The sequence below is a fragment of the Macaca fascicularis genome, chromosome 13 (genome assembly GCF_037993035.2).
Source record: "Macaca fascicularis isolate 582-1 chromosome 13, T2T-MFA8v1.1".
NCBI classification, from domain to species: domain Eukaryota; kingdom Metazoa; phylum Chordata; class Mammalia; order Primates; family Cercopithecidae; genus Macaca; species Macaca fascicularis.
Window position 1 is genome coordinate 107,011,402 of NC_088387.1, and position 18,084 is coordinate 107,029,485.

At 38.8% G+C, this 18,084-nt stretch overlaps 1 protein-coding gene across 3 annotated transcripts in view; it reads left to right on the forward strand.

The window, feature by feature from the left end:
- The window catches only part of NBAS (NBAS subunit of NRZ tethering complex), a 390,542-nt gene that overhangs the window by 361,878 nt on the left and 10,580 nt on the right, over positions 1 to 18,084 (forward strand). For all 3 annotated transcript variants that reach the window (XM_005576512.5, XM_074012306.1, XM_074012305.1), the window contains 3 exons: positions 5,181 to 5,320; positions 8,697 to 8,835; positions 16,384 to 16,512. In XM_005576512.5, coding sequence (XP_005576569.3) covers positions 5,181 to 5,320; positions 8,697 to 8,835; positions 16,384 to 16,512 — 408 coding nt within the window. The remainder of the gene's footprint in view (positions 1 to 5,180; positions 5,321 to 8,696; positions 8,836 to 16,383; positions 16,513 to 18,084) is intronic.

Consider the following 18,084-nt stretch of genomic DNA (forward strand, 5'->3'; position numbering starts at 1 on the left):
CACCCGATGGTCACCTAACGTTCCTGGTGTCAAGGGAGCAGGGTCTGTTTCCTCTCCTACTCTGCTCATGTCTGCCTAGCTACCCACTCTAACAAAGATACTGAGTAGTTCCAACAGCCCAAGGATCTCTTTTATAATCACATCCACCCCATTCCTAACCCCTGACAACCATTAATCTTTCCTTCATTTCTAAAATGTCATATCAAAAATATTACGTAAATGGAATCAGACAGTATGTATGTAACCTTTTGTGAATGACTTTGTTTACCCAGCAAGAAAGGGCAGGGTGGAACTCTTCCTTTTTATCAGGAACCCATTCCCAGTAAAACTAACACAGGTCCTAGCTGAGCCTTAATTCATTCAGAGCGTCACTCTCATGACCTAATCACCTCTTAAATATCTCACCTCTTAATCCTATCACAGTGGCAATTAAATTTCAACATGAATTTTGGAAGGGACATTCAAACCATAACAGATTGAATATATGTAAATCATTTATTTTCTTTGGAGCTATTATAAATAATACATGTTTATTTTTGGTTTTCACATATTTATTGTTAGTATATAACAATGTGATTGATTTTTGTATGTTGATCTTGTATCCTGTGACATTCCTGACTCGTTTCTTAGTGTTAGGGTTTGTTTTATTGTGTGTGATTTCTTGGAATTTTCTATATAGACAATTAATCTGCAGATAGAGTTTTATTTTTTCTTCTAATTTATGTGTCTGTTATTTCTTTTTCTTGCATTATTGTAGTGGCTAGATCATTCAGTATGGTGCTGAACAAGAGTGGTAGGAGTGGATATCCTATCCTGGGCATGTAATATGGAAATCTCACCTCCATATTTGGGTCAGTCCCTTTACCTTCCCCACTTTTAAATATTATCGTCTTGAATATCACATGGTGTACAATTTTTGTTCTGATCATCAAGTATGATTTAGAACATGTATATGGAAAAGAATAGTCTATTGTATTTACCCATATTTTTGCCCTTTTTGTTCTTCCCTCTGATACTTCATAGTTCCTTTTTTTTATCGTTTTCTGTTTGAAGAACTTTCTTTAGCCAGTATTTAAGATGAGGGCTATTAGTGTGGCAGGTCCTTTTAATTTGTCTTTGTCTGAGAATGTTTTCATTTTCTTTTTTTCCTGAAGAATAGCTTTGCCAGATAAAGAATTTGTAGTTAACAGTTCTTTTCTTTCAACATTTGAAAAAAATGGGACACTTCCTTCTGGCCTCCATGGTTTCAGATAATAAATCCATTATTATTCACATGAATATTCTCCTACAAGTAATGTTGTTCTATCTGCTTTCAAAATTTTTCCTTTTCTACCTACTTTTCAAGTTTCAAATTATGGTGTAACTTGACATGAATTTCTTTGTGTTTGTCCTGTTTGGGAATAATTTAGCTTCTTGAATCTGTAGGTTTGTGTCTTCCACCGAATTTTGGAAGTTTTTAGATATGTCTTATAATATCTTTTAGCTTCACCCTCTTTCTCCTTTTCTTCTGGGATTCTCAGTGCAAGTGAGCCTACTTGAGCTCTGTTCTGTTTCTAGCTCCAGAATTGTAAAATACTAGGTCTGGGTGGGCTTCTTATTTTCTATTTATTTATTCATTCCTTTGTTTTGGCTGGGGAGACAGAAGACAACCAAATACCATGTTCTTAAGGCTTGCAACTCCAGGCTAGTGTACTTTCTTTTTACCACTCCTCAGAATTTTCCCTTCACTGTCTCTTTTATGACTTCTACAGTTTATAGTTGTGCTTTGCAGAGGAGCAGAGAGAAATGGATAAGCCATGTTGTTCAGACTGGGAGCCCTTTACATATGTTTACCTTTTATTTTTCTTTACACAAAAATTCATTTTGAATTTTTGAATTTGTGGACACCAATCTTAGATTCGCACTTGTTATATATCAAAGTATATCATGATTATCCAACCAAGTATATTCTTTATTATGTTTTTAAAAATATATACTCAAGCCTATTTTTAGGCCCATTCTCTTCTCAAAAATTCAAAATTCATCAGAATTTATTTCCAAAAGTCTTAAAGGACGTAATAAAGAAGATAATAATAACATTCGTTTTTTAAGTATTTTAATATGTGGGCACAATCTTAGATTAGCACTTGTTATATTTTAAGGTATATACCAATTATCAAACCAAGTATATTCTTTATCAGTGTTTTTAAAATACGTGCTGAAGTCCATTTTTAGGCCAATTTTCTTCTCTCATAGAAGGTAAAACTTGCAGCTACAGTGGTAGCAAATTTAAAATTGCTTTCTTAAGAGCTGAGTAGCTTGACTTGAAACGCTTTTTGATATGATGGAGTATGCAAGCATGCACGCACAAAATGGGTAATTATGTAAGTTACTGTATTTTTCACATTTTTAGTTAAAATATGGGGGTTTTAATGAAATGATTAGTGGACATTAGAAGAAAACATTTTCTGACAAAGACATACTCTTAAAAAGACCATGTACATGTGAGAAAGGTGCTATACAAAAAAAATTTATCAAATGCATTTTAAAAATGGAAACTATTATTTGCACACTATTATAAAAACAAATATTAAGGCTTAACTTAGTTTCTGTTCTCTTTTCTTCCCTTATGATACAGTTTGTTTCCTCAAAATGTAGATTACAGTTTCTGAAAAGGAATAAATTTAGACGATATTGAAAACATGATTCTTTTATTGTTAATCTCTTCCTTTTCATATAGTGCATCACATACAGAAAATAAACCATATAAAGTGTGTATTTCATAAAAAGGAGAAACTACTTCTTATTAATTATACTGCATTTAATTATAGTAGTTGGAATACTGACACTGCTAGGAACATTGGAAACATTTCATACAATGGATTTTAAATACTTCTTAAGCACAAACCTTTCCTGCAAATAAACTCTCATGTAGACACTGAGATTATCCTGCAGGAAGAAAAGGCTATCAAACCTTCTGAGATTTCAACATTTTTAGAACCTGTTCTTCAGATAGGATGCCCAAACAGAGGGACTTTAGTGAAATCACTTAACAGTCACAAAGTATCATTTATATAGATGTAATGTTAACAAACCTGCCATCTTTTGTCCTGTTTTTAAATGTAATAGTAATTTTTCTTTTGGCAATATCATTTTCTTTTTAAATCTTACATTAACCCTAATAATGAAACCAGCCACAAATTTATGGCAACTCCATTTGTATTTAATATAATTTATACTAAATTATTTTATAAGTGATAAATTGTCTTCATTCACTCCATTCACATGTATGTCCATTCACTAGTTAATTCACTCAATAAGTACTTACTGTGCATATACTCTATAGCAAGTATTATTTAAGGAGTTGGGATAGACCAGTGAACAACAACAAAAAAAACAACTTCTTTCAAGGAGCTGACATTTCTTATGGAAGAAGAAAGGCAATAAGTAAATATATAGCATGTCACATAGTTGTGAGTGCTAAGAAGGAAAATGAAACAGGGTGAAGGAGATGGACAGCTATGCAGCAATGCTCCTGTAGGTAAGGCCGTTAAACAAGGCCTTGACAGGTGACATTTGAGAAACTTGAAAGGAGGGAGTGAGTCACTCAGATATCTGGCGGAAGAGGGTATCTGGAAGAGGAAACAGATCAGAGTGCCTGAGATGGGAGTGTGCATGATTTTATGTATGCAAGGAACCTCAAAGAGACCCTGAGGCTGGAGACAGGTTGAAGGTGGTGAGGTTGGAGAGTTGCAGATGGATGGATGTCTTGGGTTTTTGTTTTTGGTTTTTTAAGTTTCTTTATAAATAGGCATGGCAGCATTGCCAAACTCCCAAATCGAGGTCCAACCCTATTATCAAAAGCTGATCTAGCTTATTGAATCCTCTCGCTTCAGAACATCCTGATCTGATTATAGTTATATTTGGGCTCTGTCACCTGCTAGTCATGCCACCATAGTTGGCCTGGTTCCTCATCTGTAAAGTGAGATTGCTAATACCTGTGCTGTCCTCCACACAAAACTGCTGTAAGGGTAAACTGACTGACGGTATTATGAAATTGTTTCAAAAAAACTACAAAATGGCCGTGGGCTATTCTTCCATAGAAAAATGACATGGGCTTTTAAGGCAGGTTTTGAAGGATCTGATGGGTCACTGTGTGAACAAGGCTTCCCATAGCAATTAGAGATAATTTCATAGTACATAGCAACTTTTGTAAAATGCAGAATTCATGGCGTGACTTTTTCCGATGGCTTCTTGGGATCAGAGCCAGAATGACCATTAAAGTAAATGTTTTGGAAATATGCATTAGTGCAGACAATTTAGCATATATACAGGTAACCATTCCTTCTCATTATCCTTTCAATGTATCATCATCTGAATGTCTGTGTACCCAAATCATTATGAACTCATCATCATGAATGTCTGTGTACCTAAATATAAAGAATCTATGCTGAGGCTAGAAAATGAGAGAACCAGACTTTGGCTTATTTTTATGCCTAAAACTGTTTTTTAACCTAAAATAGCGTACATTTTCAACCACAGAGACATTGGAGATGTGATTTGTTTTAGGACTGCCTCAATGTAAAAGAAAAACCATTTAGTTATTCAATGAAAGGAAAAATGGGTGTTTTGTATTTGGCAGAGACTACTTTTGCATTAGAAATGGAGGTATCAATAAAGGATATTTTATTCTATTTTGATTTATAGCAAAAAAGTTCTATGACAGATATACTTTAGTAAAATCTTTCATTTCAAATTAGAGACATTTTCTAGACAACATGAAAATTAGGATTTTATTTCTAATGAAAATTAGGATTTCATTTGGGATAACTTAAACTTTAAAAAATTCACCTAATGTTGAGGATGGTGAAATATTACAATTTCAAATAAAGCAATTCAGTCTCTTAACGTATGTTAAATGCCAACAAGCCAGTTCTGTGGAAGTCTGCTTGTTTGAATTTATTTTGTTAAAGTTAATTAGAACCTTCCTCTGATTGTAGTACTAAACAATTTTTAACATAATTATCTGAAATTGAGTAAGGCTTAGAGCTTTTGAGATGGTGGTTTTTCTGATGTTGTTGAATCTTAACACATTGTAAAAAATTTTCCAAAAAACGTTGAATTAAAATAAAGTAGAATTCTTCTGTAAACCAATTCAGTAGCCTTTGCCACCAGCTTTCAGTGCGTACTTCTTCTTCCAGGTGGACATAGCTGACATTGAGAATGAAGAGAACCGCTACCGTGTATTCATGGAACTCCTGGAATCTAGTCACCATGAGGCTGAATTTCAGCACTTGGTTTTACTTTTGCAAGCTTGGCCACCTATGAAAAGTGAATATGTGTAAGTATTAACATAAAATTAGCCTAATTAGAGTTCTTTTGTTTGGACTTTAGCCCTAAAAATGTTGCACCTTCAAAAGAATCAATGAAATAATAATTATATGTGTGTGCGTAGTCAGTATTTGCCTTTAGAGGAATTTAAAATTGTTTTTGAAATATCACAGTGTCTTTCCGTTTCTCCTTGCCCCTAAACCCTAATATTTTATTCAAAAGTAGCAGACAGTGCTTGATAATATCTGATTTATGAGGTCAACAAAAACAATGTAGTTTCAGTATTTTCGCCAGGAAATTTCTTGACTGTCTTAACACAGCTTACAGTGCCAACTTGAGAATCCAAAAGGAATAAATGAATAATTCCTACTTATTGAGAACACAATGTTATGTGCAATTTACATATATTATCAGTCACTCACACAACACACCTACAAGGGAAGGTGATGTTATCTGATTTTATACATGAAGGAAATTGAGGCTCAGAAGTTAAACAACTTCAGGCTTCACATGGCTAATAAGTGGAGGAGACAGAATTCTAACCAACTGCTGGCTACCTTCACAGCCCGTGTTGTTTCCTCTGTCACGCTGAGTTGCAGCTGCCACCCATACCTGCATGGAGTACTTATTCAGTCCTTGTGGTATTAGCCACGGAACGTACCCCTTTCCTTTGGAAGAAGTGGCCAGATTTCCTCTGAGTGCATGGGCTGGCTCTCATGAGCTGTGGCTTCTCATTGGCAAAATGGTATGAGCACCAATGCCCTTGCCACAAGCGCCTGTTTGGCCCAGGACTGATCTTGTTCTCCCCACGCTCAGCTGACATACTCTCCCCCAGGCCAGTGAACATCTCCACATGTCTGAGGTTAAAGAAGGATGCTTTTCTGAAAATGAAGTCCTATAACCTGTGAGCAGTTAGGACTGCCAGCAAATATCTGGAAAAGGTTCCACGAGACTGTTTGGAATTTCCAAAGCAAACCAAGGACAATGGTGCTTTCATTTTGTGGTATTTTTTTAACCAAGTGTTTTCAGCAAAAAAAGAAATGTTTCTTAGATCTCTTACGTTTGTGGCAGCGATGACATGCTGACTTGTTTTTAAGAACAGGTTCTTACCTTCACTGTTTGAAATCCACAGTGCAGGCTCCCACATCGTAACACCGTTAGTTCACAGTGCACTTGTGTTAGCCACCAGTGGTCTTCGTGTGTGTGCCTTCAGAGCTCGGGGTGCTTGTTCAGAGCAGGGTCCTGGGTCCTGTGCTCAACTTGCGGAGTCCAGCTCTCCGTACTGGGACCTGGGAATCTGTTCTGAACAAACTCCTGGGTGAGACTTATGTGACACAGGTGTGGAGCCCACTGATGAGATTGCCACTAATGCCATACTTTTGTAAGGAAATGAATTATTAGAATCGAATTGTAGATTTCGTCATACCCTCATTTCCCAATTCAAAATATGACGCCTCTAGGAGATTAACTTTAGTTTACAGTTTCTTTTACTTTTAGAACACTGACCATTTAAAATCATTCATTTATTCACAAGAATCAAAATCAGCTTGACTTAAAACATTTATTGCATTTAAAACATTTAGTGCGTTTGTAAACCAAAAGTCTTAACTTTTAAAGTTATATTCTTTTGTAGCCACATATGAAATGGAATTTGTAAATTGCTAACCTGAGTTTTATAAAACTGCTTTATTAAATCATTAGAATCAGAACAAAGCATTTCCCAGTCTGCTCACCCCTTCCCCTCCTATCATTCATGTCTCCTCTGCCTAAGAGATAACAAGGGCATAAGTCAAATATTCTGGAGAATGTGTGATGGGATGCTTTACAAACAGGTTCTCAGAAGTACTTTTGAATATTTTTTTTCTTTTAGACAATCCAATTGAATAAATAAATCACCAAAAAAGGAGTGGGGGTGAAAGAAAGGGAGGATAGTGTGACAATGATGGCATGTTGCCCATCAACACAAAAAGGTTACAACTTAAGAAATTCGTTGGATCCACATGACTGTAATTTACTAGTGCCAACTTTGGTTTTTTAGCTTTAGTTCCTTGTAGGAAAATGCATGAAAAAATACTAGGTTTGTACTTAAGGAGGATTCATTGTTTTCATCCAGTGTATCACTGCTGGCTGGTGAAAAACATATCTTGATAATTTGTTACCAAAGCCTTGTTGCCCATTGGTTCACCATGCTGGGCAAGCAGCATTTCTCCTACAACGAGAAAAACTGTAGAGAAGAACCCAGGAGAGCTGAGTTCAGACTTTGCAAGAGGAGAAAAGAGGGGAAGTCCTTGAGTGTAGGAAGACTTCTCAGCACACCAGACACTCTCACAGAACTGTGTGTACCTTGAAGTAAGCAGCGTTCTTTGTTCTCACAGGTTGTCAGTTTGAGCTGAGACACAAAGGCTTTGCCAAGGGCTCGTCCCCTTGTTACTGTTGCACTTGAAATTCTTTTCAGGGCCTGAGGAATAAAATTCTTTCAAGGGCAAGACCATCCCTGGTTGTTCAATGTCTAGAATGTAGTGTTGTGCTAATGAACCAACAGACTCTTCATAAATAGTAATTTTTTCTTAATGTAAGTAAAATCAGTACGCTGCTCCTGGGGCCATGAAATGAATTTACCATTACCTTGTCAATGGAAATGTAAATTGTGATGTTTCTATGAAACACAGGGTAGTGTCAGTAAAGACAAGGGAAAGAAAAGGCAAACTTTTGTGTGCTTTTATGTTTCCAATACAGGGAAACAATATGAAGCCCAAAGTGTGATCTTCATACTACTTGTCTGTGGCTTCCTCAACCTATGCTCCCCAGCTGACCTCTGCTATGCAGTACCCTGATTGTAACTTAGTCCTGCCCTGACCCCATTACAATAACAATGGTAATAATAATAATATCAGCAAGAGGCAGTATTTATGTAGTAAATAGTAATGTGTGCTTGCTATTAACACTGATTCTTCACAACTACATAGATCATTCATTAAAGCAACTCTTCAAGGAAAAAAAGACATTAAATAGCTTTACACAATGAAAAAACTGAGACCCAGAAGGGTGTGGCTTCCCCAGAACCATACAACTAGGCAAAAGTACTAAATAACTTCTCTGAGGATCCAAGTAGCCAGAATCTGAGCCCGAGTCTGTCTGGCTTCACAAAGCCTGTGCTGTTTCAATGCCACTTACTACCCCGGTGTTGCTGGGCTGCTTGGTGATACCACAGGAAGCTGCTTTTTCTCCTTAAGGTGTTGTCTTTTCTACAAGGTTGACTTGAAGCAGCACGTCATCTAGATTCTGATTGTAATTTACCATAAGCATTTCACTTGTTTTAAAATGTATCACAATTATGATAGCTTTAGTCATTTCCAATGCCTTGTATTTTTCTCCATAAACACCAGCATAACAAATAATCCATGGGTGAGACTAGCTACAGTGATGCTAACCAGATGTACGATAGAGAACAAGGAAGAATTGGGGAACGAAGTTTTGAAAATGTGTCGCTCTTTGTATAACACCAAGCAGATGCTGCCTGTAGAGGTGAGTGGATATTTTGAGTGCTTTCCTAAGGAGTAGCCCTTTGCTTATCAGAACTCGTTATTATAAGCAATCCCAGTGACTGGACTTGAGGAACATTTCGCTTAAGTAATTACTGGTAATGGCCATAATTTCTGATGGATCAGATGAAGAAAAGCGATGCTGAAAGGATCCTCTGAGGCTGCTGTCTTTTCGTGGGAGCCAACGTTTCCTGTACAAGTCCCAGAGTATAACCCAGTTTTCAGTTTCTTCTAGACGCCCTTTTCTGTCAAACTGAAGTTTCTGTTCCAAGTGGCCATGGTAGCTCATGCATTATCTGTCTGAACTAGGCCAGCTGGCATAGTAGTAGTAAACTTTAGCACTCTTCTCAGTAGGTAACCAACCACTTTGAATTTTACATGCTTTTTAACATCATTGTAACAAGATTGCATAACCACAAAATTTTTTCTCTGCAAAGTATGGTCAAAACTCAGGCACCTCCTTTTTGACCTTTGTTCTCTTGTTTGATCCCATGGTTTGACTGTCACAGAGACATTTTATATATATACATACACATATATATACACACACACAGAAACACATATGTGTATATATATGTATGGAGAGAAAGAGGGAGAACGTTCTAAAGTAAGCACATGTTAATTTCAGCTCACTGCTATGGATCCCACCTCAGCAGTATGTTATTTGAATAATTTACTGTCTTAAATTTAAGCATTTGGATAATGGCATTAAATTGATTTTGCATTCCTACTCTGTAGGAGATAAACTTGAAAATAAATTTGTAAATATGATCCTTTGAATCCTTATTGTAATCGCTCAAGGAAAATATTCTCGTGAATGCACATTTAATGAATTGTTTTCTGAATGAGGGCTTGGATTTTTTTTATTGAATTTTAAAATGTTTTATCCATTTAAAGAAGTCTTCCAACTACCAGAATGACACAATTATTCTACAAAATAAAGTACCAACACCGAAAATTACCTCGCCTTACTCTGGTGAAGTGTGATTTGCGCTGTGGACCGAGGTCTGCTTGTATCAGCCACTTATGAACCCATGATCTGCTCTGCTATACTGTGGGCACCTGGAGAGGGGAACCGTGGCTATATCATGTGTGTGTCACCCAGGGCCGGATTCAGCCCACTGCATAGTGTGGGGACTCGGTGCATTTCATTATCCCCACCAAAGTAAGCAACATGTAAATAACATGAGATTCACCTTCGCTTGAATATAAGCTAAGATCAAGCATTATTAGATCGGGACCAAAGACCAGCAGTGTTCTACTGTCAGTTCTGTCGAATCTAGGTTAGGAAAGCATTGTTTAAGGTCTCCTGTTACTGCCTAACAGGCAGGTAGTAATGGTGATAACTAACATTTGCTAACACTCTTGGACTTTCGTCTATATTGCCTCCTTTAACCTTCAGCACCTTCTCTAAGGAGATTCATTTATCTCCACTTGACAGCTGATGGATTGGAGGGTTTGAGGTCAGGGGTCTTGCTCCTGCTTCTTCAGGCAGTGAATGGTGGGTCTGATCTTTAAATCAAGTCTCTGTGCTTGAAAGCTTGAAAAAGGAATTCTTCCAGAGGAGCCATTCCTACTACATTTGGGAGACATATGAATTTTGAATGTCTCTTATGCAATCATATAAGTGTTACTGTCAGTTTTCCCTTTTCAACACTTCCTTCAAGAATGGCCTATAGAATTTAGCATCTAGATGATCAGTGTTTAAGACATAAGGTTGTTAGGATCTCTGTCATTGTCTAAAGATGTTTATTTGTTCTTTAAAATACCCTTATTGGTTTGGTTTTACTATAACTTTTGCAAGGCAAGGAATGTAAGTTGGCCATGACATGGCCACTGCATGCTTGACCCTGACATCATCTCACCAGCTAGCTAATCAAGGCTCAGTAACAGTTTTGTATGTCAGCCTTCCCCAAACCCCAGGCCGAGGACCAGTATCAGTCCATGGCCTCTTAGGTACCAGACCGCACTGCAGGAAGTGAGTGGCTGGCGATGAGTGAAGCTTCATCTGTATTTACAGCCGCTCCCATCACTTACTACCATCTCAGTTCCACCTCTGGTCATATCAGTGGTGGCACAAGATTCTCATAGGAACACAAGCCGTATTGTGAACCGCACATGCGAGGGATCTGGGTCGTGCACTCCTTATTCCTTATGATGATCCGTCACTGTCTCCCATCAGCCCTCGATGGGACCATCTAGTTGCAGGAAAACAAGCTCAGGGTTCCCACTGATTCTACATTATGGTGAGTTGTATAATTATTTCATTAGATATTACAGTGTAATACTAATGGAAATAAAGTGCACAATAAATATAATGTGCTTGAATCATCCCCAAACCAACCCCTCCCCAAGTCCATGGAATGATTTTCCCCCACGAAACCAGTCCCTGGGGCCAAAGGGCCTATAGGGACCACTTGATGTGTATTATCTTTTAGCCGCCTGGGAATAGGTCCTAGACATATCTGTGTCCATAGCAGTAATATTCTCGTCAGCACTCCATTTACATTTTACATACATAGAAGAAAAACATGTTATTTTTATTGATGAACGTGTAAGAAGCTGTGCTTTCTGTTTCCTATCGGCAAATGACTTGTTGGTTAAATGAAAAGTTCTGATTTAGCTGTGATGATTCAACTCCCTAATAAGTGTCTACAGCCAGAGGGAGGTACTTTGACAAATAGAGTAATACATTAAGTTTATTTGCAGGGGTCTCATTTGATCTCAGAGTCATGTGGTCGGTGTTTGCTAAGTGTTTTTAAGAGGTCAGAAAAGATAGCACAGCACCTAAAGCACACATCTATTAGAGTACTCCTCACACACACCATGGGAAGGGATTTACTACCTCTGTTCTTTATTAGGACTGGGAGCACCTTAAGGGCAGGGAACATCATACATAGTAGAACAGAAGGAGCTCTAGTAATGCTTGAAGCTGTACTGTTTCTCTTCCAGACTGGGCCACATCTATATGAACGTGAGAAAAGCACCAAACTCTCTGGATCTTTGTTTTCTGGTCTGTGAAAGAAGAGGTTAAGCTGGATGAGAAAATGCTAGTTCTGTCTATTCTCTAAGGAGAATGAGCTGAGGCTGTATGTGTACTGCTTCATCCATAGCACAGAATTCACTACCTTTCATAAATTTGTAATTCTCTCAGGATGAGAGAGGAGGTACTGGGTTAAACCCCATTGCAAAGTAGGTCATTATCATGTCTCTTTAATTTGATGAAACAAAAGATAATTATTCAAGGAGTTCTCTTGTCACAGTGACTTTCCTTCATTTTCCTTAAGCTGACTCAGTTTCTGTCTCTCAATTGGACACATTTATAGATTTTTTTTCCTGAGGCTGCTGTGATTAGAGGCTATTTGCAAATGGTATGTACTGTTTTTACTGATGGCTAAATATGCTCAAATGTAAATTAAAAGTGTTACAGAGGAAGGAACATTTCTATTAAAAAGTGGCAGTATCTTGTTAAGTTTATTTTACTACATTTGGAAGCTGAAGAGTTTAATTTCAGAGTTCCGCAATGTTTTATATCACTGTGGTGGTACAATTTTCTGTTACTTAGGACTTTTTTTCCTAAATTCAATATCTTTGGTTGTCCTACTCCATGATTTAGGAAACGCGTGTGCCCAACTGTTTATGTCAGAGTACTTAAGAGTACTCACCTTTTCTTCATCTCCGTTTCCCTTTTTCCACTGAGGTACCATACTTACAGAGTTTTAAAAAAATTCATGACTCCTTAGAATGCCTTCGTGACTCTTGCTGTTGCTCCTGGGACTTGCTTACTTAGGGCCATGATGGTTTTCCTGATGAAAATATTACCAGCAGGATGAGTGACTTTCTCACAGGTCCTGTGTCCCACAGTCTCAAAAGTTCTGTGTCCTTCTAATCAGCTTGTATCCGTGGCAGTATATAAAGCACTCTCAAGAGTCAGGGATAGGTAGAATAAGAAATTGGCATAAAGCAGTTTGTTGGCATTTATAGATTTAAAATTCCAAGGTCCAGCTATTTGTGACTGACCCTGAAGGTCCATGATTTTGCTGAGACACAACATGAGTTAGTCACCGATGCTCTGGGTCTGTTGCACGGGATTAAGTCACCCAGCTGGTGAGAGAGCCTTAATAATTCCCAGCTTCTCAATCTCAATGTGATTGTTCTCTGTCAGGGTTGAGCCACTTTTGCTAATGTCAAGAGCTTGATTTTTAGAATCAGACAAGTTATGCCATAACATTCAAGTTATTTAACCATTTTACCTCTGCTTTCCCCATCTGATTAGTAGGGCTGAGATCACACCTTTGTCAAAGGATTTGAGGAGAAATTAAATGAGATGATGCATATTAAAACAAAGTATGTAACAAACACTTGATGTTCAGCTCAGAGCAGCTGCCTTGCCGGTAGAGATTACAGTTCAAGAGGCACGGTTAGTGCCCTGGAGATTGAGCAGCAGGCCCAGCACAACCTGAGAGGCTCTGGAGAACACAAAACCAAAGCCCAGGTACAGTGCCTGGTGGCCAGTGGGGAGGCCCAGCTGGCCAAGATCGTGATCAACCTGGGGCTGCAGAACCAGCAGTGCCAGGGGCTTCTGGACATCCAGGCAACAGCAGTGGGAGCTCAGCCCATTCTAGGCCTGCTGGAGGGCAAGGACTGCAAGCTGCCTTGCAGCCCCCATGCAATGCCCGGGACTTGCGATAAGCCCCTCGGTCTCTGCATCACCAATCCCTGCACACCTTGTGCCCCTAGTTCCTGCTGCAGGCCCTGCAGACCTTTTGATGCTAGATACTCCAGGGACAGTAGGAGAGTTGTGTAAGGACAGAAGGCATATTGGCGAACTGGTCCTGCTTCTCTCATGACTGTCAGGCCATGGGAACAGTGCCCCAGTGCATCTTCATAAACCATAGTCCACAGGGAGAACAAACACCCGGGTTTGTGGCCTGGCTCTAAGCCTGGGCCCACCTAATCCTCTCCATCCAAGGACTCTCTTGTTCTCTGTCCTCATAGTCTGACAGGTTTGAACTGCAAAGGCCTATCAAATGAGGTATTTTGTGGTTTTTCTCTGCTGCTTCGACCTTTCTTGCAGTTCCCCAAATCCCTTTGTAAATCTCTTAATAAACGTTCTCTTGCAACACGGGGCAAATAGCGAACAAACATAGTAGAGGATTTAGCACTTAGAGATAGAGTAAGTATTTGGCCAATAACTGGTAGCTAAGAGATGAAAAGTAGTCAGTGGCTCACCTAAGTGGGTTCCTCCATTCTTGGATGTCCTTGCCTCGCTGTGTGCCATCTATCCATTATGCTTGCTCAGAGGGGCGCACAGGTTACTCCATAAAATTTGTCATGAAAGCCAAGGTCAGCCAAATGTTATGCGATGTCTAAATATCATAAGTCATTGAGAAATACTTGTTTACTCATCGCTGATAACTTACTGAGTGAGCAAATGTTTGTTCAGAGAGGGAATTATAGACAAGAAGTTTTAGGTATGGCATGTACCAAGCAAGTTTAGAATACAGAGAAGGAGCAATATTCTTGCCTGCAAGCAAGGCAGGTCGACCAATGAATGACTGTCATAATACAAGATAAAAGATAAGGTGGGAAATATTTATACAGTACATTTAGCACATTGACTGCTAACCTGGGACATTCAAGGGTGCTTTTGCAGAGGAAGTACAGTTTTTCTGTGCATTTTAAAACTGAGACTTAAAGAGCAAGTAGATGGTTAATCAGACAGAGAAAGAGCAAAGGTTACCCTATGTGTAAACACCTGGAGGTGTGAGAGAGTCCAGCGCCCAGCAGCCACCCTGCCTAACATGGTAGCCACTGGCCCCATGTGGCTTATCAAAACCTTTAAGTAAAATTTAGAATGCAGTTCCTCGGTTGCACTCAAATGTAGCTTTTGCCTTGTGGCTACGGTATTGAACAGAGCAGATACAGAATGTGTGGGTTGTGTCAGAAGGGGCCCCGCACAGAGCTTGGTGTGGAATGCACGGGTGGGGAGTGCTGCCATGACCGAGAGGAGGAGGAGGAGGCCCCAGGATGTGGCCAGCCAGGCCGGAGTGCCATGCTCAGGGGCTTGTTTCATGCTCCCAAATAATCTTCTGCAGGGTCCGGCATCCCGGATGAAAATTCTGTCTGTTTCTTTGCCCCAGATGCTTGGTGAGACTGCTCTGTGTCACGGGTTCTTGAAGGCACACACCATACTTTTTTGAATTAGAATTCCCAATGTGTGAAGAATGTGTTTTACAAACCGCTCCCCTGCTGGTATTGATCATTGCCACACAGGTTTGTGTAGCACAGCCTTCTACTCTGAAATGTGAGGGCCTTGCCGATTTCAAGAAGAGACGTGCTGGGTGAAAGCTAAAACTAAAATGAGCAGAATTCCAAAGAGAACTTGATCCTGAGTTTTAAATGGGAGCTTACTTGTGCCATTCTTATTTTATCGATGCTCTATAATAATGTAAAGCAACTTTGAAAATATAGTAAATTTGAGTTTTTCTTCTCTGATCTGCTGTCTGAATGGCACAAGAGAAAAATCAATCCCGTGAATGCCAATAATTGTCAGTTCTTTAGAGCAACCGTTGCTTTAGTGTAGTGGAGTCACTCATTGTCTGGTTTTTGGTCCAAAGTGTTCTCTTCTTTGTGTTACAGCTAAAGTCAGGACCCAAATGGCAACACAGCTCAGCAGGGCAAAACAGTTTGCAAATCTTGTTCTTATTGTTTTATGCTTTTGTTGTAAAGGATTATCATTTGCTATCTTATATGAAAGCCTGCTGTGTGACCACAGGTTCAGTTAGTAAAATAAAGGGCTGAGAATAAAATTCAGATCTGCCTGTGGAGATCCAAACACATTTTCATTTTTCTGCAACACAGTTTTCATGAAGATAGACTGTCTTAAATATATTAAGGAGTCAATTCATTTTGACATTAAAATGATAGACACATTTTAAAATATTTTATTTGCTGATTTCCTTCGCTTCAGTGAATGAAAACTAGAGGTTGTTAACAAGATTAACAATTGATAATTCTTTTTATTATTATTAAGCCTCCACTATATGCTGAGCATTGTATGCTGTATTCATCAACACAAACTCTCTCTCTCTCTCTCACACACACACACAAACACACACACACACACCCCACAAAACCTGCAAAGGAGCTATAAATACATACATTTTACTTATGAGGAAACTAGGGCTGTGAGAGTTTAGGAAAATAAATTATACCACTGTATCTGTACAATGAGTATTACAAAGCCATTAAAAAGCAGTATCATAGATGAATATCTGATAGCTTGGAAATCTGTACACAGTTTACTGTGAACCAAGTGAAGTGGATGCCAACTCCCATATTCAGTATATTCAGTGTGGTCCCATGTGAGGCTTTAAACACACACACACACACACACACACACACACACACACACACACACACACACACAGAGGCTACTATAGAAAAAGGGGTGGAATGATCTAGCCAGAACCGCGCTGATGAGAAGTGCGTCCTGGAGTTCTTGCTCACCCCTGCTCTGTGGTTTCAGGCTGTGAAGGAGCTTTGTCTGCTGCTGCTCAACCAGTCCCTCCTGCTTCCATCTCTGAAACTTCTCCTCGAGAGCCGGGATGAGCATCTGCGCGAGATGGCACTGGAGCAAATCACGGCAGTCACTACGGTATGCCCGTTGAATTTACTTTCTTTTTTCTTTTTGTTAATGTTTCAAAGGAATGAATTAGCACTTTCATTCTCATAAATAACACCATGGTTAATTGAAGACTACTGTATCTACAGTCTTCTCTGACCACAATAGCTGTTCCAGTTTTGTCCCAGCAGTGTATGGTTATTTTACAAACATTTACTAAGCTCTTCCCATGAACCAGATACAGTGTTTTGGTGCCCAGAATACAAATCCAAATAAGAAGACAGTTTTCTAGAGAAGCAGGATGATAGTCTCCTTAAGAAGATCAAAGCAGCCATGAACTAGCAGTCCTGTAGCTACTTAAAATTTGGGTCTAGGGAACTCCCATCATTGCACAGGTTTTCCATCTGTGGATGTGTGTGTTAGGTTATCCACTAATTAAAGGTAAGACAGTGGTTATAAGTAGTGTATACTGGCACCATCTGAAATCTCAAACTCTGATTTCCTCTGGCAACCTTCTTGTCTTGAGGCGTGATGTACTGGCATCAGGTTGAGATTTCTCCCTCAAGTCCTGTTGCCTTGTTATTATGATTAGGAGGAAACTTTCTCTTCTCATTTAAAATTTTTCACTTTAGGATTAGATAGCTTAGGGTTGTGTTTTAATGAACTCATGTTGTATGATCCTTACTGAAGCCCTTTTGTGTGGAGATCATTCTTTCATTTGAAGTGTGTGTGTGTCTGAGTATCTACACTATACACATATACATATGTACACACATATGTAATTTTACATTGTATATATACATATATATGTATGTAACAAAATGTGACAGACAAAAATGTGTCAGGATATCTTCTAGGGACCAGAGAAGGAAGGCGAATCTAGAGCAGAGATATATGCTTGCTACTCAAGACAGTGAAGAGGTTGATGAAAAGACATCACTGATACACAGTTTTCTTAATGACAAAGGATACAGAAAATTGTGTAAATAGTTACAGAAAGCAGAATATAATTGTATTTGGAAATAGTCATTATGAATAAAATGAGAAAATCAAATGCCTTTATTCATTCAGATATGTTTTTAAAATAATGTGAAAGCTCCCGCAAGGGTTTTGTGAATACCCTACCTTATCACCAATAATTAATCAGAACAGAGGCCTCTTTGGGACCTTGACTGAAGTAGGGAATCAAGAGGACTTGTCTTTCAGTAGCCCTCCCACCTATCTATGCTAAAATGAAAGTTGCATAACTTTGAGAATTTATATGAAACAGAATTATAATGAGTTTTTTCTCTTAGCCAGTTTTTTCTTATAAATTCAAGAAATTGGGAAGAAGAGAAAAAACTTCTGCATATTCTCAGTGCATTTTTTTCCCTCCCCACCCTCGTACACTGTGTTAGGCATTCTCACAAAAATTTGCCATGGGCCTCTTTGAGAATAAAACAGTGATGTATTATACATTGCCTTTCCATATTCATCGTACGTGGAGCTCTCTTGATGTAGTCCTGGATCCCATGGGCAGAGTGTATTGGTTTTCATTTTAAAGATTCTTTATCTCAAATGCTTCTGTCAGAACTGCAACTAGCACAGGCGGCCCCTAACTGCTAA